The sequence below is a fragment of the Panthera pardus genome, unplaced genomic scaffold, assembly GCF_024362965.1.
Source record: "Panthera pardus isolate Hobbes unplaced genomic scaffold, ASM2436296v1 HiC_scaffold_4, whole genome shotgun sequence".
Classification (NCBI taxonomy): domain Eukaryota; kingdom Metazoa; phylum Chordata; class Mammalia; order Carnivora; family Felidae; genus Panthera; species Panthera pardus.
The window spans coordinates 14,507,867-14,534,231 of NW_026526969.1; the positions used below are offsets into that span (position 1 = coordinate 14,507,867).

The 26,365-nt window shown below is 49.1% G+C and overlaps 2 protein-coding genes across 2 annotated transcripts in view; both read left to right on the forward strand.

The window, feature by feature from the left end:
• Positions 1–26,365, forward strand: part of MRM2 (mitochondrial rRNA methyltransferase 2) — a 289,956-nt gene that overhangs the window by 203,652 nt on the left and 59,939 nt on the right. The window lies entirely within an intron of this gene.
• Positions 19,878–26,365, forward strand: part of SNX8 (sorting nexin 8) — a 48,286-nt gene continuing 41,798 nt past the window's right edge. The window contains exon 1 of the mRNA XM_019422459.2: positions 19,878–20,010. Coding sequence (XP_019278004.1) covers positions 19,893–20,010 — 118 coding nt within the window. The 5' untranslated portion in view covers positions 19,878–19,892. The remainder of the gene's footprint in view (positions 20,011–26,365) is intronic.

A 26,365-nucleotide genomic window follows, 5' to 3' on the forward strand; every position in this document is an offset into this window, starting at 1 on the left:
CCCTTTTTTTTTTTTTTTTTTTTTTAATTTTTTTTAACATTTATTTATTTTTGAGACAGGGAGAGACAGAGCATATATATTTTTAAGTTTACTTATGTATGTAATCTCTACGCCCAATGTGGGCAAACTCAGATCCCTGTTGTCAAGAGTCATGTGCTCTCCGGGCTGAGCCAGCCGGGCATCCTGAGCCTTGTCATGTCCTTTAGTGCAGGCAATGTGGATGTACGCCCCGTGCAAAACAAGCGATGTGTGTTTCCAAAGACATCTCTCCGAGTTGTGGAGAGCACCCCCACACCGTCCTCCGTTCCACTGCCCACAAAGGTCTGAAGTTAGGGGCCTGAGTGGGCCCTGCTCTGTTGGGGGTACAGTGGCGAGGCAAAAATGCAGGATTCCTTTACTGTTTCCTTTTTTTGAAGACGGGGTGGGGGGAGAAGCCAAGGGAGGGCGACAGAGGATCTGAAGTGGGCTTCATGCTGTCAGCACAGAGCCCAACGCGGGGCTCGAACTCACGAACCGTGAGATCATGACCTGAGCCCAAGTTGGAGGCTTAACTGACTGACTAAGCCGCCCAGGCGCCCCGAGAATGCATGATCCTTGTCATCTTAGAATTACAGTGTAAGGGAGACAACTTTCAGGAATCAAAGTGTGCCATAAAAGTTCATTTATGATGGGTTCATAAATTCCAAGCCAAACCCTGCTCCCTTTCAGCGTGTGTGCATTTAGTCACTCTAAGGAATAGGATGTGGCAGAGGTGATGCTATGTCCCCTCCAAACCTAGGTCCTGAGAATGGGAAGCCTCCCCCTGGCCTGCTGTCTCTTCTCTTGGGTCACCGGCTCTGAAAGAAGCTAGCCACCGTGTCCTCGGGACACTCAAGCAGTCTGTGGCAGGGTCCCGGTCGGGAGGAACTGAACTCCCCAGCCAACATCAGCACCGGGTTGTCAGACATGCTAAACGGACATAGAACCACAGCCCACGTCCCGTGTCCCAAGAGGCCTCCGGAGAAAGCAAACATGCCCCACCTTGACCCTGGATGTCCAGGCTCCAGAACTGTCAGAACTTTGTTGTCGAAGCCCCCCTGGTCTGCGGTATTCTGTTATGACAGCCTTCGCAGACTAACACGATAGGGAAATACGTATAGTACACAGAGAAAGGCCTAGAAGGAGACACATGAAGTGCCATGAAAATAGGTTCTGAGGAGGGTAAGCAGTGCTGGTGTTGTTGATCAGAGAAAACTGTTTGCCGTAGAATTCGGTGGTAGGTTTGTGACTGTTCCCTGCAAAGTTCTTTCAACACTTCTATGTGTTTGACAATTGTATAGTAAATCATTGGGGATAGGGAGGACTCAGGAGCCAGCTTCAAGGGTCCCCCCGTGGAACTTTTGAGCCTCAAAAGCAGAAAAAAACTGTATAGTCACAGGTGGATGCTGCTGAGCATCGTGCCATTACTCTGAAAATAAATCAAAGGCTCAAGCAAAAAATAATTACTTCTGCCTTTTATTTTACCTTATATTTCAAGGTAAATGGTTGATTCTATAGACAAAAATTTTAGCTAATAAATGCAAAAGGATCAGTAAAAGTAAAGAAGCAACCTTTTGAGGGGCGCCTGGGTGGCTCAGTCGGTTGAACGCCCCACTTCAGCTCAGGTTATGATCTCACGGTTCGTGATTTCGAGCCCTGCGACAGGCTCTTTGCTGACAGCTCAGAGCCTGGAGCCTGCTTTGGATTCTGTGTCTTCCTTCCCTCCCTCGTGATCTGTCTGTGTGCGTCTCTCTCTCAAAAATAAGTAAACATTTTAAAAAAATTTAAAGAAGCGACCTTTTGTGGCCCGTACGAAATCACAATGTAAGCAGTGATCCATTCTTATAACCTGTGCTGTTCGCTGAGAGGGTGTAGGAACGATGTCCTGGGAGGAGCCAGGGTCTGAATTTCAACATCTGGTTTGAAGGCCATAGTTCTCCCTCTAGACACTACCTTTAGTCACATCCTGCAAGATTATGTTGTGTTTTCTACGAAAAAAAATTTTTTTTAAGTTTATTTATATATTTTGAGAGAGGGGTGCCTGGGTGGCGCAGTCGGTTAAACGTCCGACTTCAGCCAGGTCACGTTATCGCGGTCCGTGAGTTTGAGCCCCGCGTCAGGCTCTGGGCTGATGGCTCGGAGCCTGGAGCCTGTTTCCGATTCTGTGTCTCCCTCTCTCTCTGCCCCTCCCCCGTTCATGCTCTGTCTCTCTCTGTCCCAAAAATAAATAAAAAACGTTGAAAAAAAATTAAAAAAAAAATTATATATTTTGAGAGAGAATGACATGGGAGGGGCAGAGACAGAACCCCAGGGAGGCTCCACACTGTGAGCGCAGCGCCCCACTCGGGGCTTGAACTCACAAACCTTGAGATCATGACCTGAGCCGAAACCAAGAGTCAGATGCTTAAACAACTGAGCTGCCCAGGCGCCCCTGAAAATGTTCTCTAATTTCCATTATGATTTCTTCTCAGACCCATGGTTTATTTGGAAATGAGTCGTCAATTTCCAAATACTTGAGGATTTTGCAGACACGTTTCCAAAATTAGTTTCTTGCGTATTTACCTGGTGGCCAGAGACCATACTTTGTATGATGTCAATCCTTTTTAAAATTTGAGATTTTGTTTTATGGCCATAGTGCGGTCCACCTTGGTGAATGTTCCTCGTGCGTTGGGAGCATACAGGTGGAGTGTTTCGTATACGGCAGGCCAGGCGGATGGTTAGCGTTGTTCAACTCTTCTAAAAGATTTCTGATCTGTGCTGGCTGTACCGTTGCTCAGAGAGATGTTGAAACCTCCGATTCTACTGAAGGATTTGTCTTGTCCCTTCCTTCATGGGATGTCGAGTTCTGGAGCAGGTGCAGACACAATGAGGGTTGCTTTGCCTTTGTTGATGAACTGGCCCCCTCTACCATTTTTATTCCTGGTGATACGTCCTGGTCTGGAGTCTGTTGTGTCTGATACTATTAGAGTAACTACCAGCCTGCTTTTGATTAACGTTTGCATAGCGTCACGGATCCGATTGTGTCCCCTGAAAAGTCAAGTCCTAGTCTCAGCCCCCGGTACCTGTGAATGTGACCTTAACTGGAAAAAGGGTCTTTGCAGACGTCATCAAGTTGAGTGAGATCACACGGGATTAGAGAGGGCCCCAGTGCAATGTCTGGGGTCCTTATGGGAAGTAGGATATCTGGACAGAAACAGAAGAGAATGCCATGTGAGGATGGCGACCGAAGAAATGGTGAGTCCAGAGGCTGAGAAAAGAAACATCAAGGCTTGTGGGCAATCACCAGAAGCTAGGAGAGGCACGGGCAGGGGTTTTCCCTCGGAGCATCCAGAAGAAACAAGCCTGCTGATGCCTTGATTTCCAATGTCTGGCCTTCAGAACTGAGAGAATAAATTTCTGTTATTTTTAGCCACCCAGTTGGTGTTCCTTGTAATCTCTATATAGCATGTTATTTAAAGAGGGTTTTACAGACAGTGTGTAGTGCGACCTTACTTTTTTAATCCAATCTGTTCATCTTTGCTTTGAATGGAAGTGTTTTTCTCATTTCCACCTGATGTAATTATAGCTCCGGTCGGGATCCAGTCCACCATTTTACTATTCGTTTTCTATTTGTTTTTTGTTCTTCTTCTCCTGGCCTTTCAAAAAAAAACTAATTGATAGTTCGTGTATAAGTGGCAGCATGCTACATGCACCGTAATGCACTTTATTTCACTTAATTTATCAGAAGATCTATCTGCGTCGGTACATAGATTCGTGTCCTTTTTCACCTCAATGTGGATTATCAAAGAATGATTCAGATGTGTGGGTGTTACCCTCGTGCAAACCACATGTACGGGTTTGAGGGACAGAGTTAATAGACCCTTGTGGCCAACAAACCAAGGCAAAAATAAGATTTACTTGAGAGAGAGGAAAACCTGAGGTCTGGGCAGGGAACCCTTGTTCCTGCACGGGCGTGCTCCGTGATGTTGTGCCCCGCTTTACCGTGTTTCACAGATATTTTGGTTTTCACAAATTGGGGGTTTGTGGCTGCCTTGAGCGAGTTTGTTGGCGCATTTGCTCGTTTGGTGTCTCTGTGTCACATTTTGATAATTCCCCCAATGCTTTTTTGTTATAATGTGTCACGGTGATCTGTGACCGTGATCGTTGACGTTACCATCGTGATTGTTTTGGGGACCAGGAACCATGTTCACATAAGGGCATACACAATCGATAACCGTGTGTGTGCTGACCGCTTTCCCGACCGGCCGTTCCCTGTCTCCCTCCTCGTCCTCGGGCCTCCCTGTTTCCCGAGACACAACAACACTGAAACTGGGCCGCGTAATGACCCTACAGAGGCCCCTGGGGTCCAAGCGAAAGGAAGAGTCTCACGTCTCTGACGTCAGATCACGAGCTACGGACGAGTAAGCTCGGTGAGGAAGGCGGAAACCGGGCCCCTCGCCCCGGACGGTCGCTTAGCCGGGTGGTCGGCGCAAAGGACACGCTCCGGAAGGAAATTAGCATGGGAAGGAATCAGCCTCCCCGTTTTATCGGTCGGGACAGAAGAGCAAACCGGCCACGGCATCCCCGTAAGCTACAGCCCAACCCAGAGCAACGCGCCGACTGCCTCAGTTCCACGAAGGCCGAGGCGGGGAGGAAGCTGCGGGAGGAGAGTCTGAAGCCAGCAGAGGCCGCGTCCAAGACGGAAGAGTGCGCGGCAGTGTAGACGCGGCCACAGAGGGTCCGGAAGATCCAGCTGCGACCATTAACGAAGGGGCCCGCATGCCACACGGGTCTTCAGGAGACGCCATCGAGGATGTGCGTCAGGACCTGCGTCGTTGGAGAGACGTCGTCACCTGGCTTCCCAGCCTCAAGGGACCGGCCGACCCTCCCGTCCGGGGCTGACGCAGCAGCCGGTGACCGCAAGCCGGGGCCAGTGCCCAGCGACCCGTCCCGAGTCCCAGGGCCCCGAGCAAGCACGCGGAGCCGGCGCTGCCTGTCCTCTGCCGACGGGGTGCGACGCACCTGGTCACCTGAGAGCTCGGACGGACACGGGCAGTGAGACGAGCGGGGTGTTCGTGCCTGACTCGGCATCCGTCCTGCCGCCAGTGGACCGAGGAGTCGTTTCGGTCCTCAAGACTCATTTGACAGGCGCATTTCGTAAGGCTGTAGCTGCCCGGATGGTGCCTCCTCTGGTGGGAAAAGTCCACCGAAAACCTGCCGGAAAGCAGTCACCGTCTAGATGCCAGAAAACCTGCCGGAAAGCAGTCACCGTTCTCGATGCCACTAAGAACGTACGCGATTCACAGGAAGAGGCCAAAATGTCAGTTGTGACAGGAGTTTGGCAGAAGGCGATGCCAGCCCTCAGGGACGACCTCGAGGGGTTGAGGACACGGGCGAGGAAGTCCGTGCAGATGTGGGGGAACAGGAAGAGAACAGAACCAGAGGTGGAGCCTGCGGGGGGGGGCCGGACGGCTTCCGTCTCACGCTTCACCAGACGAGGCCGCGCTCCTTCCGGGTGAGCAAGTGAGGAGGTTTCTGGAGCTGGAACCCACTCCTGGTGAAGGCGCCGCGCGGACGGGCGAAATGACCCCAGAGGGTTGAGAACGGCGCGTAAACCGAGTCGCTAAAGCCACAGGAGGGTGAGCGGCTGGACCCCAGGCGTCAAGGAAGTTCTCCCGTGGGTACGATGCTCTCGAACAGCCTCGCACGCTACGGAGAGGCCTTTCGGGAAAGAGTCAGCACAGCAGACTTGGTCGTCTCACCTCAGAACTTGCCAGAACCACCCCAGCCTCCGGCAACCTCCACCCTGACGGTCAGCAGCCGGCGGCCTCCAGCAAAACCTTCCACCGGCAGAAAGGTTACAGCCCGCTGCAGACTTGGGTGATGGTTAGCATTTTTAGCAATAAGATATGTTTATTTTTAAATTTTTCAACATGTATTTATTTTTGAGAGACAGAGCATGAGCAGGGGAGGGGCAGAGAGAGAGGGAGTCACAGAAGCTGATGCAGGCTCCAGTCTCTGACCTGTCAGCACAGAGCCCGATGTGGGGCATGAACCCACAAACTGTGAGATCATGACCCGGGCCGAAGTCAGACACTTAACTGACTGAGCCACCCAGGTGCCCCTTATTTTTAAATTTTTAATTTTTTGGGGGGGGGGGTTACTGGATTGTAGGTGATTTTAATTGTCTTTATTTTCTGTTGTATTTTCAACAGTAAATGTGTGTTTTCTAACAAGAATAAATGATGTTATTTTTTTAATATAATTTCTTGTCAAATTGGCTACCATACAATTTTTAATTTTTTTTAACGTTTATTCAGTTTTGAGAGAGAGAGAGAGACAGAGCACGAGTGTGGGAGGGGCAGAGACAGAGGGAGACACAGAATCCGAAGCAGGCTCCAGGCTCTGAGCTGTCAGCACAGAGCCCGACGCGGGGCTCGAACTCATGAGTGGTGAGATCATGACCTGAACCGAAATCGGATGCCCAACCGACCGAGCCCCCCAGGTGGCCCAGCGATAGAATATTTTTAAATTAAAGTAGGGACCTGTTTCTTTAGACATCATGCCCTTGCACACTTACTAGACTACATCGTAGTGTAAACACAGATTTTTATACGCCCCGGGAAACCAAAAAATTCATTTGACTGACTTCATTCTGATTGAGCTTTACTGCAGAGGTCTGGAAGCAAACTTGCGGCATCCCTGATACGCCTGTACTTTGAATAACCCGATTAGCTGCCCGGGTGTCTGTCCTTGAGCGACTGACCGGGAACACCTGGCAAAACCGTCCCTCTTGGTGGCGGCCACCCAGGAGCCTCGCAAGTGGAGCTGTGGACACCCAAGACCTCCTCTGCCAGTAGCCGTCCTTCAGCACGTCCCGCTGGCCTGGCCGGCGTGCGCCCTTTCTCTCCATCAGAACGTCTCCAGATGCACCACAGCGGCCCAGTCCTACTGCCGACGTCTGGATGATGGCTTGTCTTTTACCAAAATGAGCATGCTCCCGCAGATGTCTGTCCTCACGGTGTGAATGCGCTTTATTTGGGGTTTGCCTCCATTCGGAGTCGCCCAGTGTAGCCCACCGAGCCACGCGTGCTACAGCCACGTCACGGAGGCGTTGCGCCACCAACATCGGGGTGAGGCTGCCTGCCCCGGAAGAGGCGGAGCCTCCAGCCTGCCGTCCCGGTGGTGGTGGGCTGCCTCCACACCTCCTGCCCTCCGGGAGGGTCGGAAATACACTTGACACGTGGGCAGAGTTGCTGTTAGGACCTTTAATTACACCCAGCTCCTCAGGTCGGCAGCTGGCTGCGCTGCGGTCCATCCCTCGGGAAGCACCCCGCGCCCCACCCCCGGGCCAGACTCACGGCCCCGGGGCCACTCGGCTCCTCTGCTGCCAGGCAGTGTGGCCAGTTGCTCCGTTAGCCGTTGGATGATTAAAGAGGACGACATAGGTGAGGCAAACCCAACGTAACACTTCCTGAAGCAGACCGCCTCCGTTTGGAGAACCGCGAGATGGGGACAAAGAAGAACAAGGAAGAGAAAAAAAGGACATATCAGATCGGCTGGGGCCGCGTAGTCACCCTCGTTTGGGGCGAGAAGGAACAGGGAAATAAGGACGGAGCCCGGGTGGGCAGCGTGTGGGGACTGGGGGACAGTTTCTGGTCCCTTGGAGCACTTGCAGGGATCAGCAGTGATGGCACACGGGCAGAGGCGGCACCATCCATCCTGGGCCCGGAAAGTTAACACCTCGAAACCTGATTTTAAAATGTAAATTCATTTTTTGTTGTAAGATTATTTTTTGAGAGACGGAGAGAGAGCGTGCGAGCAGGGGAGAGGCAGAGAGAGGGAGAGAGAATCCCAAGCAGCCTCCGAAGGAAAGCGGAGAGCCCATCGTGGGGCTCAAACCCACAAACCACAAGATCATGACCTGAGCCAAAGTCATATGCTTTATTGACTGAGCCACCCAGGCCCCCCAAAATGTAAATTCATTGGAAGGAGACATTTAGGGCTCCCACGAAACCGTGAGTTTGATGGGCTAAATGTTCTGCCCCGCCCCCACCCCGGCGGGAAGCCCAGGGCTTGGGGCCTGGGAGGGCAGGGCAGTTCACTTACTCTCACTGAACCTGCTTTCTTGCCTGAAGCTGGATGATAACAGTAGGCAGCTCCTAGGCTAGGGAGGACTCACCAGAAGATAATGTGGATAACTTCTGCCTTTCTTTTCCTATAGGCTTATCTGAAAAGAAAGAGAGTATTTTCAAGAGGGCCCACCGGGTTCCGAAGGGTGGAGGTCACTCCTGGGTTTTAGAAAGAGGCTCAGAGCTGGGAAGTGTCTAGTCCCTCAGCCCAGGAGGCAAGGACAGGGGTGAGGGAGAGCCCAAGGTGGCAGGGTCTCCAGCGGGGTGGCCAGGGGGGTGTCTGGCGTCCTTGCTGCCCCCTCGGCAAAGTCTCGGGAGCCCTGTCGCGCCAGAGGGGGCTGACGTCCCCCCTCACCTCCCAGCCATGGGCCTGCCTGTGCTGTGTTGTCAGCATCGAGGCCCAAACACAACAGCCTGTAGGACTTCCCCTAAAAAAAAAAATGTGAAATTGGATTCCTGGTTAGCCAGTGAGTGAAGGCTTATCATCAGATTTCTTGTGACAAATCTGATTTCAATCAAAGGAACGAGACGTTTGCCCGTCTCTTACGCTAGTTAAAGAACAGTGCCTGGTACATAGTGAGTGATCGGTGAGCCCTTACAGTATGCTTGGTGAGTGGTAGCTCTTACGGGGCCGATGGCCTGACGTGGATCTGCTGTCCCGTGGCCGTGGGCCTGGGGTGAGAGACTCCCCTGCATGGAGGGGAGGCATCAGGGAAATGCATGCTGGCATCATCACGGCTCATTCTAGTGGCTGCGAGCGTGTGGGTCGCGATTGTGAGTGGGAAGGAGGCGTCTGTGCCAGAGCGGGGGAAGAAAGGAAGGCAGACCAGGCAGGGGCTCTGGGCTCACCCTCTTTTGATGGTGCTCTGTGGACGGGCAGCATGTGGTTTCGTTTGAAGTGCGGGGAGGGCTGGCGCCCCCGGGGTCGCCCGCCAGATGGCCGGACCGCATGCAGCGCTGAACTTCCTGGCTGTGAGCCGCCCTCCGGGGTGGGCAGCTGGGGGAGTTTTGACAGATCTGCGTGCCCACGAGGCCAGGCCTCCCACGGGTCCAGCGATGCACCCCTTCGCGGTCCGTCCTCCCCCTACCCCGCACCCCGCATTTGGGGAGGAGGTAGCTGAGCAGTGGGAAAGGAAAGTGAACACAGAGACAAAACCAGCGGTTTCTGTGGGAAAATTGAACACCAGCAGGGTGCTCTCCAAGCTTCGGCCTGCAGAATTGCTTTGTGTGTGCGTGCGTGCGAAGAGAGGCCGGGTTCCAGAACGCAGCGGCACTTGCCTTGTGGTTTTTCCATCCGCTTGAAAGAATCACGGAGGGAAGGATCCAAGGTAGCTGCCAGGCCCGCGGTTCTCAAACGGTGGTCCTCAGAGCACAGAAGTCCCCCGGGGGCCCCACGCCAGACCCGTCCCTACGCCCGTGACTCCTGTTTGTAAAACACTTAAAACTGTCCGGAAAGGGCAATAAAGTTTCTTTACCACGCCCTTGTCTGTCTTTATGGATTTATAATATAGATGTATATGTAACAGGTACCTGGCTAAAATGTATATAGTGTTACATGTAGAATTTTAATTGTATATAGTATTTTATATGATGTTTATTACATAAGTAGTAAAATTATTATATAAACAGCATATTTATATATTGTTATAGTATTTACGGTACTTATGTCTGTACAAATATGTATAAAATACTCTATGTAGTAAATACAGAGTAAATATGTATAGTGATAAATATATAAGAAAGCTTATAGTAAACACATTTATATTAATATACATAAACTAATATATATATCATACAAATTATATATATATATACACTCCACAAATGGTCTAAAATGCCATATATAGAAGTATAAATCTATAAAGACAGGCAAGGGCATTATAAATGTAAGAATACATATTTAGGAGCACCTGGGGGGCTCAGTCGGTTAAGCGCCTGTCTCTTGATGTCGGCTCAAGGGACTGAGGTCCTGATCTCACAGTTTGTGAGTTCGAGCCCCACATCAGGCTCCATGCACACAGTGCAGAGCCTGCTTGGGATTCTCTCTCCTTCTCTCTCTGTCCCTCTCCCTGCTCACATGTTCTCTCCTTCTCTCTCTCCCTCTCCCTCTCTCTCTCTCTCTCTCTCTCTCTCTCTCAAAATAAATAAGCTAAAAAATACATATTTCATACACAGCGATGTATAGTAATGTGCATCACCAGAGAACAGAATGCACGTTTATGATCCCTGTTTGTACATCTTTTCCTGGAATTTTCGTTTTTTTCCCATTATGTGTTTGAGATTAATTCATTTTCATGTACCATAGCTCATTCATTTCTGCTGAGTGACATTCCATTATAGACCACATCTTTCTTTCTTCCTTTTTTTTTTAATTTTAAAGAGAGAGAGAGAGTGAGAGAGTGCACATGGGAGCCATGTGAGAGGCAAGAGGAGAGAGTATCTCAAGCAGGCTCCACACTCAATGCAGAGCTCAGTCCCATGACCCCGGGATCGTGAGCTGAGCCGAAATCAAGAGTTAAACACAACAGGGGCGCCTAGGTGGCTCAGTCGGTTAAGTGTCCGACTTTGGCTCAGGTCGTGATCTCGCGGTCCGTGAGTTCGAGCCCCGCGTCGGGCTCTGTGCTGACAGCACGGAGCCTGGAGCCTGTTTCAGATTCTGTGTCTCCCTCTCTCTCTCTGACCCTCCCCCATTCATGCTCTGTCTCTCTGTCTCAAAAATAAAAATAAAAAAACGTTAAAAAAAAAAAAGAGTTAGACACAACGGACTGAACCACTCTGGTGCCCAAAGACCATATCCTAGTTCCTGGGTCCCTCCTCTGGCTCTTGGAAATTTGGGCTCTTTCCCTTGTTCGGTGCTGCAAACAATGCTGTGAAAAATGTTCTCACACGCGCGCATGAGCTCATCTGAAGACTGTCCGCATCGGGGGCTGGGCTGGGCGGGTCTCGTGTGTGGTGTCCTCAACTGTGTAGGACGATGGCATGTTTTCCCAAAGTAACTGTGTAGCAGGGTTTTATTGCCATGGCGACCCCAGAAGGCTTCCACCATCCGTGTGCATAAATGTGAAATTCTGGTCGTGACATCACCGTTACGAGGCTGCAGCTCCGTCCTGGGAGCCGCGAGAGTTTCGAGCCCCGTGGCCAACTGGGACGAGCAGCAGCGGCTCTGCCACTAACCCAGTGAGTGGCTGTGGATGGACCCTTATGCTCCTGTGGACCACGATTTGCTTGCCTGCTTGTAAGGGCCAAAAGAGGGGACCAAAGAGACATGACGACTGATTCCAATGCCTCATCTTCGCTGGATCCTGTACTGGAGGGAAAAAACATGCTCTGATGCATGTCACGGACCGAACTGACAAAGCTGAGGACATCGGAATACAAACAGAAGATCAGATAAAAATACATTAACAGGGTTAAATTTGCTGAAGCTGATGGCTGTTCCGAGGTGATGGGATAGAATATCACTGTTCTAAGGAAACGTGTCTTGAAGTATTTAGCGGTAGAGGGACATGATACACACAGCTTACTCTGAACATATAAGTTAAGTTTGCAAGATGAAGGATGTGGGGTTCCATGCTAAGGCCGGGGAACGTAAGGGGCGGGAAAACCTCACTCACCCAGGAAGATCGGGACCAAGAGCTACAGTTTCTTCTCTCGGGAGCTCTGGATCTTTTTTTTTTTTTTTTTTTTTAACGTTTATTTATTTTTGAGACAGAGAGAGACAGAGCATGAACGGGGGAGGGTCAGAGAGAGAGAGGGAGACACAGAATCTGAAACAGGCTCCAGGTTCTGAGCTGTCAGCACAGAGCCCGACACGGGACTTGAACTCACGAACCGCAAGATCATGACCTGAGCCGAAGTCGGCCGCTTAACCGACTGAGCCACCCAGGCGCCCCTTGGGAGCTCTGGATTTTGACAAAGACCCCGTAGGGAACAGGTGTTTGGAGATGTCTGTTCATATGAGTGCATGGTTGAACAAGTAAATGAAAGAATAAATTGATAATTAAATAAAGGATGTGATATCTTGGCTGGACACAGTTGTAGAGAGCCCCATGTGTTAATATTGACCTTTTAATGAAGTTTGATAGCCGGTGATGGCCTACCTTACTCCTACCACAGAGTACTTCAGCGCTGTCCAATAAAAATGTCACATGTGTGGGGAACCTGGGTGGCTCAGTTGGTTAAGTGTCCGACTTCCGGTCAGGTCATGATCTCACATCCGTGGGTTCAAGCCCCATATCAGTCTCTGCGCTGACAGCTCAGAGCCTGGACCCTGCTTCGGATTCTGTGTCGCCCTCTCTCTCTGCCCCTACCCCGCTTGTGCTCTGTCTCTCTTAAAAATAAATTTAAAAGGAAGGAAGGAACGAACGAAGGAAACAAGGAAGGAACGAAGGATGGATGAATGGAAGGAAGGATGGATGGATGGATGGATGGATGAATAATATGTGGTATATCCCTACAGTGGAATATTACTCGGGCTTCAAAAGGAAGGAAATTCTGGCACCTGTTACAACGTGGATGAACCTTGAGGACATGATGCTGAATGAAGTAAGCCAGACACAGAAGGATCTCACTCTTTAGGGGTCTCTGGACTCCTCAAAACCACAGAGACAGAAAGGAGATGGTGGTGCCGGGGGCTGGGGAAGGGGGTGGGGGTCAGCGTGTGCTGGGAACAGGGTCTCAGTGTGGGAGGATGGAAAGTTCTGGAAGGGGACAGTTGTGATGTCTACACAACAGTATAAATTTTAATGCCACTGAACCGTGCACTGACAAAAGGTTAAGATAGCACATTCCAGGGGCACCTGGGTGGCTCAGTCGGTTAAGCGGCTGACTTCAGCTCAGGTCACGATCTCGCGGTCCGTGAGTTCGAGCCCTGCGTCGGGCTCTGGGCTGATGGCTCAGAGCCTGGAGCCTGTTTCTGATTCTGTGTCTCCCTCTCTCTCTGCCCCTCCCCCGTTCATGCTCTGTCTCTCTCTGTCTCAAAAATAAAAATAAAACGTTAAAAAAAAAAAAAAGATAGCACATTCCATGTTATATATACTTTAGCACAATAAAATGGTTTTATTAAAAACGTTACTGTTGAAACCATCATTTCGGGGCCGTCTGCCTGTCTGCTGGCTGGGTACCCTCGAACAGGACGCTGAGCTGACAGCCTTGGTCTTCCGTGCTGGGTTCCCCGCTGTGGGTAAGGCACCGCGGAAGGACAAACATGTCACCGAAGAAGCCTGCAGAGGGAGCTCCCGGCCTTCCCTTTGCGCTGAGGACTGGAGGCTGCTGGTCACGCGTTTCCTCTTTGAATTCCTGACGTCCTAAGAAGCCCGAGACGCTTTGCTCCCTGAGGCATTGAGCTCCTCACTCGTTTCTCCAGGATGTCTCGTCTAAATGCGGCTGTCCCTAAGCTCACAGAGCAGGGATGGGGGTGGGGGGGAGGATAGGAGGACTCAAGGGGTCCGATGTGGCCCCAATTCCTCCAAACTGCTTCCCTTCTCACTTGACCAAGTCCCCCTTCTGCCCTCGGCCTCAGAGGTGCACCTGTTCCAGCTCGGGGCATGGTCAGCAATCAGTCCCTGTTCAACTCCAGGGACCTCGGGCAAGCTGTTTATCTCCTCTTCGCCCGATCCTGACTGTAACGTAGGTTGAGAAGCTGACTTTGAAACAAGATCACGGTGGTCCTTGGGGGAGCATCTCTGCCTTGGTCCCGGCCGCACCCGGCCTGACCAGAACCCAGCTGTATGGCCCTGCCGTGCGCTTAACATGCGTTAGCTCACGCAGCCCTTGGGACGACCGCGGAGGCAGGGACAGCTGTGTCCCCACGTGTGGACTGCTCCCCTCCGTCATGCTGGCCTGCCTCTCTTAGACACCATGCCTTTGCTGTGTTCCTTCCTGAGGAGGGCTGGCAAGAAGGGAAAGTGGAGGTGGTGATGAGGCATCCCCGGGGCCAAGCAAGCTTCTGCAGCCCTTACCCTCACCGGCTAATAGAGCAGCAGTTCCCAGGAGGCCTAGGGATTTACAGAGCGCCAACTGCTAGCCATGCGTTGCCGTAAGTCCTTTCTAAGCAGCTCACCTAATCTTCGTGGCATTTAAAAAAATTTTTTTAATGTTTGTTTGTGAGACAGAGAGAGACAGAACATGAAGGGGGGAGGGTCAGAGAGAGGGAGACACAGAATCTGAAACAGGCTCCGGGCTCTGAGTTATGAGCACAGAGCCCAACGTGGGGCTCGAACTCACAGACCGTGAGATCATGACCTGAGCCGAAGTCGGACGCTTAACCGACTGAGCCACCCAGGCGCCCCAATCTTTGCAGCATTTTTTAACACAAAGAGAAGTACAGAGCAAGATACAAACACTCATCCATTCACCCACAGGCAGATTTTTTAAGTGTTAATATTTTGTCGCATTTGCCTCAAAAAGGTTCTTTCCAAGGGGGGAGAAATTTGATTGGTCCCCTGCCTGTCGCTCCCAAATTTCATTTGCTCTCCTCTTCTGGAAAGAAGCTATCGTGTCTATGTAAATAATACATACATCGTTTGGTATTTTTTAATTAAATTTTTATTAATTTGGTGCAGATTCACATGCAGCTGTGGGAGAGAAAACAGTTGGCCCGGTGTCCCCCAACGAGGCACAGCTATAGTGTCCTGTCACAACAGGATGCTGACATTGACACATTCCGCCTCCGCTACCTGTCCTCATTTGTGTCTGCCTGTTCCCTCTCCACATAAACATTAATAGTTAAATAGTATACCATGCATGTCCTTTTGCAACACTGTGTCCTTTTCAAAATCTCTCCAACTTGGTACGTTCTGTTCTAGTTCATACAGTGTATAAATACGTGGAATTTGTTATTCATTCTACACAGATATCAAAGTACTTTGGGTTTTTTTCTTTTTGGTTTATAAATAGCACTAGGGTGAAGAGTGTTGCACTTGTCACCACAAGCTGTAGTTTAGAAAATGTGACCAGCGGTGGAATTTCCAGGTCATAAGATACCTGCGTCCCGCTTTATCAGACATCCACAAATTGCCCTGCAAAGCATCTCTACCAATTTACACGCCCTCTGCCGGCATCCGGAAATTTCCGTGTCTCTTCATCTCGCGTGCAGAAAGGGGTCTCTGTCTCCTCGTTGCTCGAACTTGCCTTTCCCTGACGTAAGTAGATTTCTGATTAAAGCGGAAAGGGAAAAATTATCCAAAGCACCTGGAATTTCCAGCAGGTCTGGGGAACCAGGCTCAAAGCGAGGTAGACGGAAACGTGCAGGTCTGCGGAGAGCCAGACGGCGAGGATAGCACTGTCCCGTGGCCGGGTCACAGGTGTCAGTCACACCCCAGCACCACTGGATGCCGGCGGAAGCCGGGCCCCTTCTCCCCTTAGACGTGGGGAGCAGGTGCCGTGGCCCCCATGAGTCATCACCTGGACCCCACAGCCCCCGAGGGAAGCCTGGCCAGGCACAGCTGGGACATGCGTGCCCGACGCTGTACTTACTACTGTGGGAAAAGGCTCTCAGAGGAGAGAAACACAGACAGAAAGGTTCAGACGCCAAGTGGCCAAAAAATAATAACAGATGTCCAGTATACCTAATTAGTAGTAAAGCTGGCCGTCTTTTTATGTTCGTGGGCCTCTCAGATTTCTCTGTCAGTGAGCTGCCCCTACCTATCTTGTGCCTCGTATTGAGCGTACATGCTCTTTGTACTCTGTTTAATCTTTAAACCTTTAATATATGTTGCGGTACCTTCTAATCTTTAACCCTGTTATGTGCGTTAAAGGATCGTCTTCCAGCCCGAGGCTTCTCTCTTCCCTCTGTTTGTGGTGTCTTTTGTCCCCTTTGTCATGCTGGTACTTAGAATTATTAATAAAGAATTTTCTTTATTGTGTCCTGTGGGCCTCCCTGGCTGGAGGATGTGGCTACATGGGGCACTTGGATTCATTCTGCTGCAAACAAGTGAATTCTGGATGACACGTAAAAACCCGTGTCATTAAAGGTCTTGAAGAGCTAAAGAGATAAGGCAGAGTCACTGTGCCGGAAGCAGCAGGAGAACGAAAGGCATTTGCCGGCCTGGGCGACCGTGAGCTTCAGCCGACGGCCTCGCGGTGCGTGGCCTCTCCCGATACATTATTGGGAAGATAATAGAAAGCCACTGCCCCCTAAAACTAGGACCCCCCAAATGCTATATATATCCAGGGCAAGAGGGAAGCCAGAACAAATTTGCCCTTTGCCGGTACAGCAAGGAATTTTGACACAGCAGAGACAGGGCCGGCCCGGGAGGAGCTGAGAAGCTTCGCTGCCCACGTGCCCTCGTGTGGACCTGGGGTCCAAACCCGGGATCTTAACACCTTCAGCTTCAAAAGCGAAGGGGTCTCGGCCTGGTCGTCTGTCTCGGTGCCTCGTAGAAGCAAACGTAAATTGTTTTATTTTTTTCCAAGTAACACAGGGGTTTCCTCTCTTCTACTAGTGTTTAGAGGTCACCCTCGAGCTAATTAACGTTCAGTCTTTCATGTTTTCTCATGTGCATTTAAGATTATACGTTTCCCTTTAAACATGGCTTTGTCTGCTTCTCTCGAGCTCCGATAAGGAGTGCTTTCATCATCGATTCCAAATAATCCGTCTTTCGTGATGCAGTGTTTTACCCTTCTGCACAAAGAGGAGATTCTTGGCTAGTGGTTTATTACCAGTTTTTATCGAGGTGGAATTTACACACAGGAAATGTACAGATCTTACGTATTAGAGATCAAAGAGTTTTGACAAGCCCATATGCCAGTGCAACTAATACCCTCATCGAGAGCTAGAATGTTCTATCGCCCCGCATAATTCCCCTGTGCCCCCCTTCACAGTACTGAGGCGCCATCGTGACTTCCTTCACTCTGAATCAGATTTCCTTTTCCTGGGTCGTCATATAGTTTTCCTTATTCTAGAATTTTCGACCGATGGAAAAATGTGTTTTTGTCTGGCTTTGTTCACTCGGCAGAGTATTTCCAAGATCTGTCCCTATTGGTGCGCGTGTCCGTAGGCTGTTCCTTTTTATCTCCCAGTAGTGTTTGGTCATTTGGCTGTGCAGAAATGTGCTTGTCTGTGCTGCTCTGAGTGAACATCTATAGACCAGCTGGGGAAGAATTGACATCCTAACACTATGTGGACACGAATATTTAGGTCTTCTTTAATTACTCTCAGCAACGTTTTACAATTTTCTTTGCAGTCTTGCTCGTATCTTTAGAAATGTATTCATAGGGGAGCCTGGGTGGCTCAATCGGTTAAGCGTCCGACTTCGGCTCAGGTCATGATCTTGCGGTTTGTGGGTTCGAATCCTGCATCCAGCTCTGTGCTGACAGCTCAGAGCCTGGAGCCTGCTTCAGATTCTGTGTCTCCCCCTCTCTCTGCCCCTCCCCTGTTCACGCTCTGTCTCTTAATAATAAATAAACGTTAAAACATTTTAAAAGAAAAATGTACTCATAAATATCTCCTTTTTTAATGCTCTTGGTATTAAAAAATTTTTTTATTAATGATTTTATTTATTTTTGAAGGTGAGAGAGAGAGACAGAGCACGAGCGGGGGAGTAACAGAGAGAGAGGGAGACACAGAATTCAAAGCAGGCTCCAGGCTCCGAGCTGTCAGCACAGAGCCCGATGCGGAGCTTGAACTCATGAGCTGTGAGATCATGACCTGACCCAAAGTCAGACGCTTAACCGACTGAGCCACCCAGGCGCCCCACTATTGGTATTTTTTAAAGTTTCTTTTCTCGTTTTTTTTTTTTTTTTTTTTTTTAATTTATTTATTTAGAGAGAGAGCTGGGAAGAGGCAGAGAGAGAGGGAGAGAGAGAGAGAATCCCAAATAGGCTCCGTGCTGCCAGCACAGAGCCCAATACAGTGCTCAAACTCACGAACTGTGAGATCGTGACCAGAGCCGACGTCAGGCGCTTAACCGACCGAGCCACCCAGGCGCCCCTAAAGTTTATTTTCTAATTGTGCATTGCTGATGTATAGAAATATAATAGGGACACCTGGGTGGCTCAGTCAGTCAAGCATCCAACTTCAGCTCAGGTCATGATCTCACCGTTTGTGGGGTCAAGCCCCGCATCAGGCTCCGCACTGACGGTATGGAGCCTGCTCAGGATTCTCTCTCTCTCCTTCTCTCTTTGCCCTTCCCTCACTTGTGCTTTCTCTCTCTCTCTCTCAGAATAAATAAACTTAAAAAAAAAAGAGTTATAAAAACTATTTATATTTGACGTTGTATCTTGCATTCCCGCTAAAATGTTATTACAAATTCTAGTGACTTGTGGATTCTATAGAACTCACTATGGACATGTTATATTTTTATATAGATTTTTTCTCTCCTAGCCATATGCAGTTGTTTTCGTCTCTTGCTAGACCTCCGATGCAATGTCAGCTATGAGCAATGAAGTGTGTGTTGTTGGCCTTGGTCCCAGACATCCAATATTTCAACTCAAATGTTGAAACAATTCAATATTTTATCATGCTGGCCCGAGTGGCTAGCTCTTGGTTTTTGAAGATACCCTTATGAGGTTGAGAACGGTCCCTTCTATTGGTCATTTGCTGAGAGTTTCATGATGAATGGATGCTGGACATTTTTCAAATGCCTTTTGAGCATCTATTGAAATGATCTCACGAATTTTCTCCTTTGTTCTACTGATATGGTGTCATGGGTTGAACTGTGCCACCCAAAAAAGATGCATTGAAGTCTTAACCCTCAGTGCCTAGAAATGTGGCCTTCTCTGGAAATAGGGTCTCTGCAGATATAATCAATTTAAGATGGGGTCGTTAGGGTAGGCCCTCGTCTAATGTGACTAGTGTCCCTGTAAGAAAAAGAAAATGCCTTGTGAAGGCGGAGACACACGTGGAGAAGACACAGCCATGTGACGACAGAGGAGGGCTTGGAGTGATGTGTCTACAAGCCAAGGAGTGCCAAGGATTTGTAGCAAACCACCGGAAGACAGAGAAAGCAAGGGAATCTTGTCCCCTAACAAGTTGCAGACAGACCATGGCCCACGGACAACTTGATTTCAGACTTCAAGCCTCCAGGGCTGTGAGATAGTAAATTTCTATTCTTTTAAGCCCCTTGGATTGTGGTGCGTTGTTACCAGTCCCGGAAAACTAATACGTGTACTGAGTTACCTTGATTTGGAAATGTTAAACCAAACTTGCATTTTACTTGGTCACAATGTTTTATCCATTTTACATGTGTTACTGGGTTAGATCTGTTTATATTTTGTTAAGGATTTTTGTGTCTGTGTTCCTGAGCAACATTACCTATAGTTTCTTCCAGTGTATTTGATTTTGGTATCAAGATAATTTTCTTCTAATGTCTTTGATTATCAGAATTTACAGCAAAAATTTGAGGAAACAGGTTTTTTTTTAAGTTTATTTATTTTTGAGAGAGAGAGAGACAGAGACTCATTTATTTATGAACGAGTGAGGGGCAGAGAGAGGAAGACACAGAATCCGAAGCAGGCTCCAGGTTCCGAGCTGTCAGCACAGAGCCCGACAGGGGGCTCGAACCCATGAGCCTCGATATCATGACCCAAGCCAAAGTTGGATGCTAACTGACTGGGCCACCCAGGCGCCCCCATATTTTCTTAAAGCTATTTTTTAGTGCAGTTTAAGCATCAAACAAAACTGAGAGGGAGGTGCAGTGATTTCCCATATCTCCTTGCCCCCACCCATGCATCGCCTCCCCCACTTTACCAGCCAGCACCCCCACCGGAACGGTGTGTCTGTTACCAACCTGCACTGACACATTATAATCCATCATTCACCTTATGGTTCACTCTTGGTATTGTTCGTTCCATAGGTTTGAACAACGTCGGAGAAATGGCTCGTCTCTAATTTCATTTTCCGTGTGTTTGTTACGAGTATACAGAAATACAACTGATTCAGGTATATTAGTGTTGTATCCTGCCACCTCGGTAAATTTTCCTATTCCAGTTCTAGGTGGTGGTGGTGGTGGTGGTTTTAGATTCCTCAGCATTCTCTGCTTCCACAGCCACTTTCCTCTCCAGTCTTCATGCCATTTTCTTCTTGCCCCGTTGTGGGCGAGGACTTCCAGTCAGTGTTGACTTTTAACGTCTTGTCTTGCCTTTCTGCTAATCACAGGGGGCAAATGTTTGGTCTCTCACTGTTAAGTATGAACCAGCTTTAGCTTCTCACGGATCCTCCTTTTCAATTTGAAGAAGTTTCCTGATCATCCTAGTTTGCAGAGAGATGTAATCATAAATGGGTGTTAAATTTTTCCATAATTTCCCATGCATTTTGGGGGGCATTTTTTTTGCATAATGTATTTTTTCTTCAATGTCAATTTTATGCATATGCGATGATCATATGGTTCTGTTAACACAGTGAGTTAAATTGATTTTTCAACTAATTAAACCACCTCCATTCCTGGCAGAAACTCTGCTCATATAATAACACTGCTATCACTTTTTCCTTGGAAGTTCAGTAGAACTTACTAGTAAAGCCATCTGGACCATGAGTTTTCTTTGTGAGAAAGTTTTTTTTTTTAATTGAAAATAATTTAAAGACTTTTTATTTATTTTTATTTATTTATTTATTTATTAAAAAAAATTTTTTTTAACGTTTATTTATTTTTGATACAGAGAGAGACAGAGCATGAACGGGGGAGGGTCAGAGAGAGGGAGACACAGAATCCGAAACAGGCTCCAGGCTCCGAGCTGTCAGCACAGAGCCCGACGCGGGGCTCGAACCCACGGACCGCGAGATCATGACCTGAGCCGAAGTCGGCCGCTTAACCGACTGAGCCACCCAGGCGCCCCAAGACTTTTTAAATGTTTATTTAAAAACATTTTTAATGTTTATTCACTTTTGAGAGACAGAGAGAGACAAAGTGGGAACGGGGGAGGGGCAGAGAGAGAGAGAGGGAGACACAGGATCTGAAGCAGGCTCCAGGCTCTGAGCAAAACAGAGCCGAACGCGGACTCGAACCCACGAACCGTGAGATCATGACCTGAGCTGAAGTCCGATGCTTAAGTGACTGAGTCGCCCACGTGCCCCAAATTGAAAATAACTTTTTAACTGTGGTGAAATACACATAAAATTTACCACCTTAACCATTTTTTAAGTACAGAATTCAACGGCATTAAGTAGCACAAATTTAGTGGCTTAAAACAATAAAAATGTGTTGTCTTATTGTTCTAGAAGTCACAAGTGTGAAATGAGTCCTAAAGGATTGAAATCTAGGTGTTGGTAGGTAGGAATGGTTCTTTCTAGAACCTCCAATGGAAAAGTCATTCTTTGCTTCTACCAGATTCTTCTTCTTTTTTTTTTTTTTTATGTTTATTTATTTTTGAGAGACAGAGTGTGTGAGTGGGGAGAGGCAGAGAGGGAGACGCAGAATCCAAAGCAGGCTCCAGGGTCTGAGCTGTCAGCACAGAGCCCAATGTAGGGCTCAAACCCATAAACTGTGAGATTATGACCCGAGTTGAAGTTGGTCGCTTAACTGACTGAGCCACCCGGGCGCCCCTTCTCTACCAGCTTCTAGAGGCTGCTGGCATTCCTTGGCTCGTGACTGCACCACCCCAGTCTCGGCCTCCAGCACCACATGGATGTCTCCATAATGTTGGCACTGTTCCCTTCCTCCTATGTGTACCCTCATAATTGCACCTTGGCCCACCCAGATAATTCAGGAGACTGTCTCCATCTGATGAGCCTTAACTTTGCACATCTTCAGAGTCCCTTTTTCCACATAAGGTAATATATTCACGGGTTCTGGGGACTAGATGGTCTTTGAGGGGCTAGTCTCGCGTCTACCGCAGCTAACCTTCTGGCTCCCAAAGATTCACATCTATCCAATCTGCAAAATACATCTCTCACGTCCCAGTATCCCCCAAAGTCTCAACCCTTTCCAGCACAACTCAAACTCCCAAATCTCATCGTCTAAATAAGTTAGAACAGGTATGGGTGAGACACTGTCTGTGATTCATCCCGGGGCAGAATTCCTCTCCATCTGGGCACCTAGAGAACAAATGATCTAATCCCCGAGTACGATGGCGCGATAGGCATAGGGTAACAGTTATAAACATTCCCATTTAAACGGAAAGAAACGGAAGGAGAAAGGAATTGCGGTCCTAAGCAATTCTGAAATGCAAGGGAGCAAACTCAGGTTTCAAGGAACTGTTCTCCGTGGTTCAAGGTCCACGGCTGCACCCTGAGTCTTCCTTCCTTTTTCATGAAGCGTAGCATGTGTTTGCAGCCGAGTAGTATTTTCAGCCTGTTTCCTGCCTGTAGAGTTTTCGAGTCTGCCTTCTTTCATTTCGTCTTCCTCTGTCCCTTGAAGTCCAAGCTGGTGGTGTTTCTGCTGAGACAAGATGTTCAAAAACCGTGTGGGTCTGACACGTGCGCCGTTACAAAAGAGGCTCGGGGAGCGGGGGGGGGCCCGGGCGGCTGAACGTCTGACTCTCGATTTTGGCTCAGGTCATGATCTCACGGTTTGTGGGTTCAAACCCCGCACTGGGCTTGGTGCTGACGGTGCGGAGCCTGCTTGGGATTCCCTCCCTCCACCCCCCCACCCAGCCCTGTCCCTCCCCTGCTCACGCTCTCTCTCTCAAAATTAATAAACATTAAAAAAAGAAAAGAAAGAGGCTCATCCACAGGTCTTTCCTGAATAATCCTGTCTCTTTTTTGCTTCTGCTGAAATGCCACACATCTAATCTAATCTCTCCAAAGAGCTCTCTGTGATGAGTACTGTGGCCTTTTGTTCCTTTCCAGGCGCTAGAAAAAGGTTGTCCAGACACACCCCTGGCTTTCTCTCCAGAGCACGCTTTCCTGACCGTGAGTCTCCTAATTTTACAATTGTCTGCAGTCCGGATAGGTTCTTTCTCATGGACCTGGGACACAATCTAGCTGAGCTTTCTGCCATTGCGGGACAGAAGCTATTTTCCACTAGCTTCCGGTAATGTGGTCCTCATTTCCTTCTGAGGCCTCACCAAAATTGCCTTATTTTTTTTTTTTAATGTTTATTTATTTTTGAGAGAGACAGAGACAAAGCTTGAGCAGGGGAGGGGCAGAGAGAGAGGGAGACACAGAATCCGAAGCTGGTTCCAGGCTCCGAGCTGTCAGCACAGAGCCCGACGCGGGGCTCGAACTCACAGACCACGAGATCATGACCTGAGCTGAAGCCGGAGGCTTCACTGACTGAGCCACCCAGGCACCCCATAATGTTTATTTATTTTTGAGAGACAGAGAGAAAGAGAGAGAGACAGACAGAGCATGAGCAGGGGAGGGGCAGAGAGAGAGGGAGACACAGAATCCGAAGCTGGTTCCAGGCTCCAAGCTGTCAGCACAGAGCCCGACGCGGGGCTGGAACCCACGGACCGTGAGATCATGACCTGCGCCAAAGTCAGACGCCCAACTGACCGAGCCACCCAGGCGCCCCACAAAGTGCCTTTAATGTCTGAATTTCCGTCTGCGCTCGCTTTATGGCAGTTTGGGTATTACCATCTAAGATGACGTGGACTTTCTATACCACAGTCCTCACTAACCGAGTTGTTAACGTGCACGTGTCTGCTGACAATCTGTTCACGGCAATCTAGGCTTTTTCTATGATGCTTGTCGAAATTCTTCCGGCCTCTACCCATCCCCTCATTCCAAAGCCAGTTCCACGTCTGTAGGTATTTGTCATGACAGTCCCCCACTTGGCGCGTGCCAGCACGAGTATTTTGTGCTCCCCCGTGGCAGTGCGGCATGCCATTGTATGGCTCTATGGCAATAAATATGTTCATCCAGTCTGTTGTTAACAGACATTTGGGTTAGTTCCAGTTTGTAGCTATTCAAATGAGGCTTCTAGGAATGAGCCTCTTTTTGGTGGGCATATGCTTTGATTTCCCTGGGGTAAATATCCAGGACTGGGATTTGCCTCACGGGTTATTCTTTCTCCACTCTTGGTCTGGTGTGGACAGCCAGCACCCACGCTCCTCCTAAAGGCTGGTGGGGTAGCTCTCCGTCCGTCCTGAGCCTATCTAGGGACTATAGGCCGTATCCTGTCCTTGCTGCAGGCCCAAGCTGTGCTCTCCTGTTACCTGACCCAGGCTCCTAAGATTGTTATCTTTTCTTTAATGTTTATTTATTTTTGAGAGACAGAGCCCAAGTGGGAAAGGGGCAGAGGGAGAGGGAGACACAGAATCCGAAGGAGCTCCAGGCTCTGAGCTGTCAGCACAGAGCCCGACGCGGGGCTCGAACCCACGAACCGTGAGATCACGACCCGAGCCGAAGTCGGACACTTAACTGACTGAGCCACACAGGTGCCCTAGATCTTTATCATTTCTGAAAGCTCTGTGGGTTGTCTGGCCTCGGCTTTATTCATTCCTGTAACTTGAAGTCCTCCCTATGTCTGGTACGCTTTCTTGCTTTCGATGCCAGCAATGTGTTAATAACATCTCGGGGAAGGGCTAAAATTGTAGCCAGCATTTCTGTAGTTTTGGAGAAGGAGGATGAATACACTTCTGCGTCCATTCAGACTGACATAAGAAGTCTCTCTTTTTTTTAACGTTTATTTTTGAGACAAAGAGAGACAGAGCATGAATGGGGGAGGGGCAGAGAGAGAGACACAGAATCGGAAGCAGGCTCCAGGCTCTGAGCCATCAGCCCAGAGCCCAACACGGGGCTCGAACTCACGGACCGCGAGATCGTGACCTGAGCTGAAGTCGGACGCTCAACCGACTGAGCCACCCAGGCGCCCCAAGAAGTCTCTTATTTAAACCTTAACCTTTCAGGAACGCAACTTTGAAATGAGTGACACCGATGTTGCCATATTACATGCGAGCAAACTGAGGCTGACGAGAATAAAGTAGCTTTTCCGACGTCTCGTGAGGAGAGCCAACATTTCTGAGATGTTGAAATCTTCCTGATTTCCAGAGCCACAGGCCGCATCCCCCTCAAGCCTTCTAAAAGAAGAGATTACGGATGGACTGGAATTTCCTGATTAAGATTGTTGAGGGGGTAGGGGCGACTGGGTGGCTCAGTCGGTTGAGCATCTGACTCTTGGTTTCGGCTCAGGTCATGATCCCAGGGTTTGGGATCGAGCCCAGGTTTGGGCTCTGTGCTGAGTACGGAGCCTGCCTAAGATTCTCTCTCTCCCTCTCTCTGTCTCTCTCTCTCTTCCTCCCTCCTCCTCTCCCTTGCTCTCACGTGCACATGCACTTGCTCTCTCAAAAAAAGAAACAAGAATGTTAAGGAGAAACTGGGGGTTTTATGGCATTGGGTGACGCCACAGGGGCTATTATGAGGGTGATCTCTGGTACCAGATGGTCTGGGTTCAAATCCCGGCTCTTCTGTGGACTAGCTCTGCGATCTTGGCGTGTCAGACTCTTCTGCCTTAGTTGCTGGGGCATGGAGACCATCATACTACTATTTCGTAGATTTCGTGTGACGGGTAGGTGAGTTTCCAATAAAAGGCACTTAGAAAGGTGCTCAGCACATAGTAGGTAGCCGTTCAATAAACGCTAGTTTGGTTAGTGTGCTTGGTATTTAGCGCTATTGGCCAAATATTTCTGGCTTTCGGTCCTCCGGGCACTTGGGGGTGTCCGCCCTCTGGCTCTTCCTGGTTGGGGGAAGCGCGTCACACTTTTGGCCAGGGAGTTGCGAATGGAGGGCTGCGGGACGTTTCAGTGCTTGTGCTGGATCCTGCCGAGCTCTTTCTCTTTGTCGCGATGGCAGAACTTCCAGATGGTGGCCGCTCCATTGTCTGGGTTTCCAAGGGACTGTGGCGAGCGTGGCCGCCTTGTTATTTCAGGTGTCTGAGGGTTCAGATTGTTTCTGCAGCAGGATACAGCCTATCCTGACAAACAGGTCAATTATTACTAACGGTCAAGTCCGTAGTCCTCAAAGCGTTTCACTAACTTCTTCAAAAGGCCCCGAGCAGGATGAGGAAGTCCTTGCATTTTGGTGGGACAGCTGATAACAGCCCCTTTCTGCACGTCCACCTGCAACGTGACGTCCCGACTCCACTGTTCCAGTTGTCAGTGTGTGCCTACAGCCCTCGTTTTCCTACATGGAAAGCGACTGATGTGACTCGAACAACAGATGAACAATGTTAATTGGATCCTTGCCATTAACCACAAGGTTTTAAAAGTCAGAAATTCTGGTCTGCTGTTTGCTGCTTCCCGAATGAAACAGAAATCGTATAAGGATTAGTCTTCTTTGGTGACGATCTAAAGAAGTTACAGGCAGACAAGTTTCAGTGCACGTTTCCAGGAACTTTCTAACCGTTCGAGATATCTGG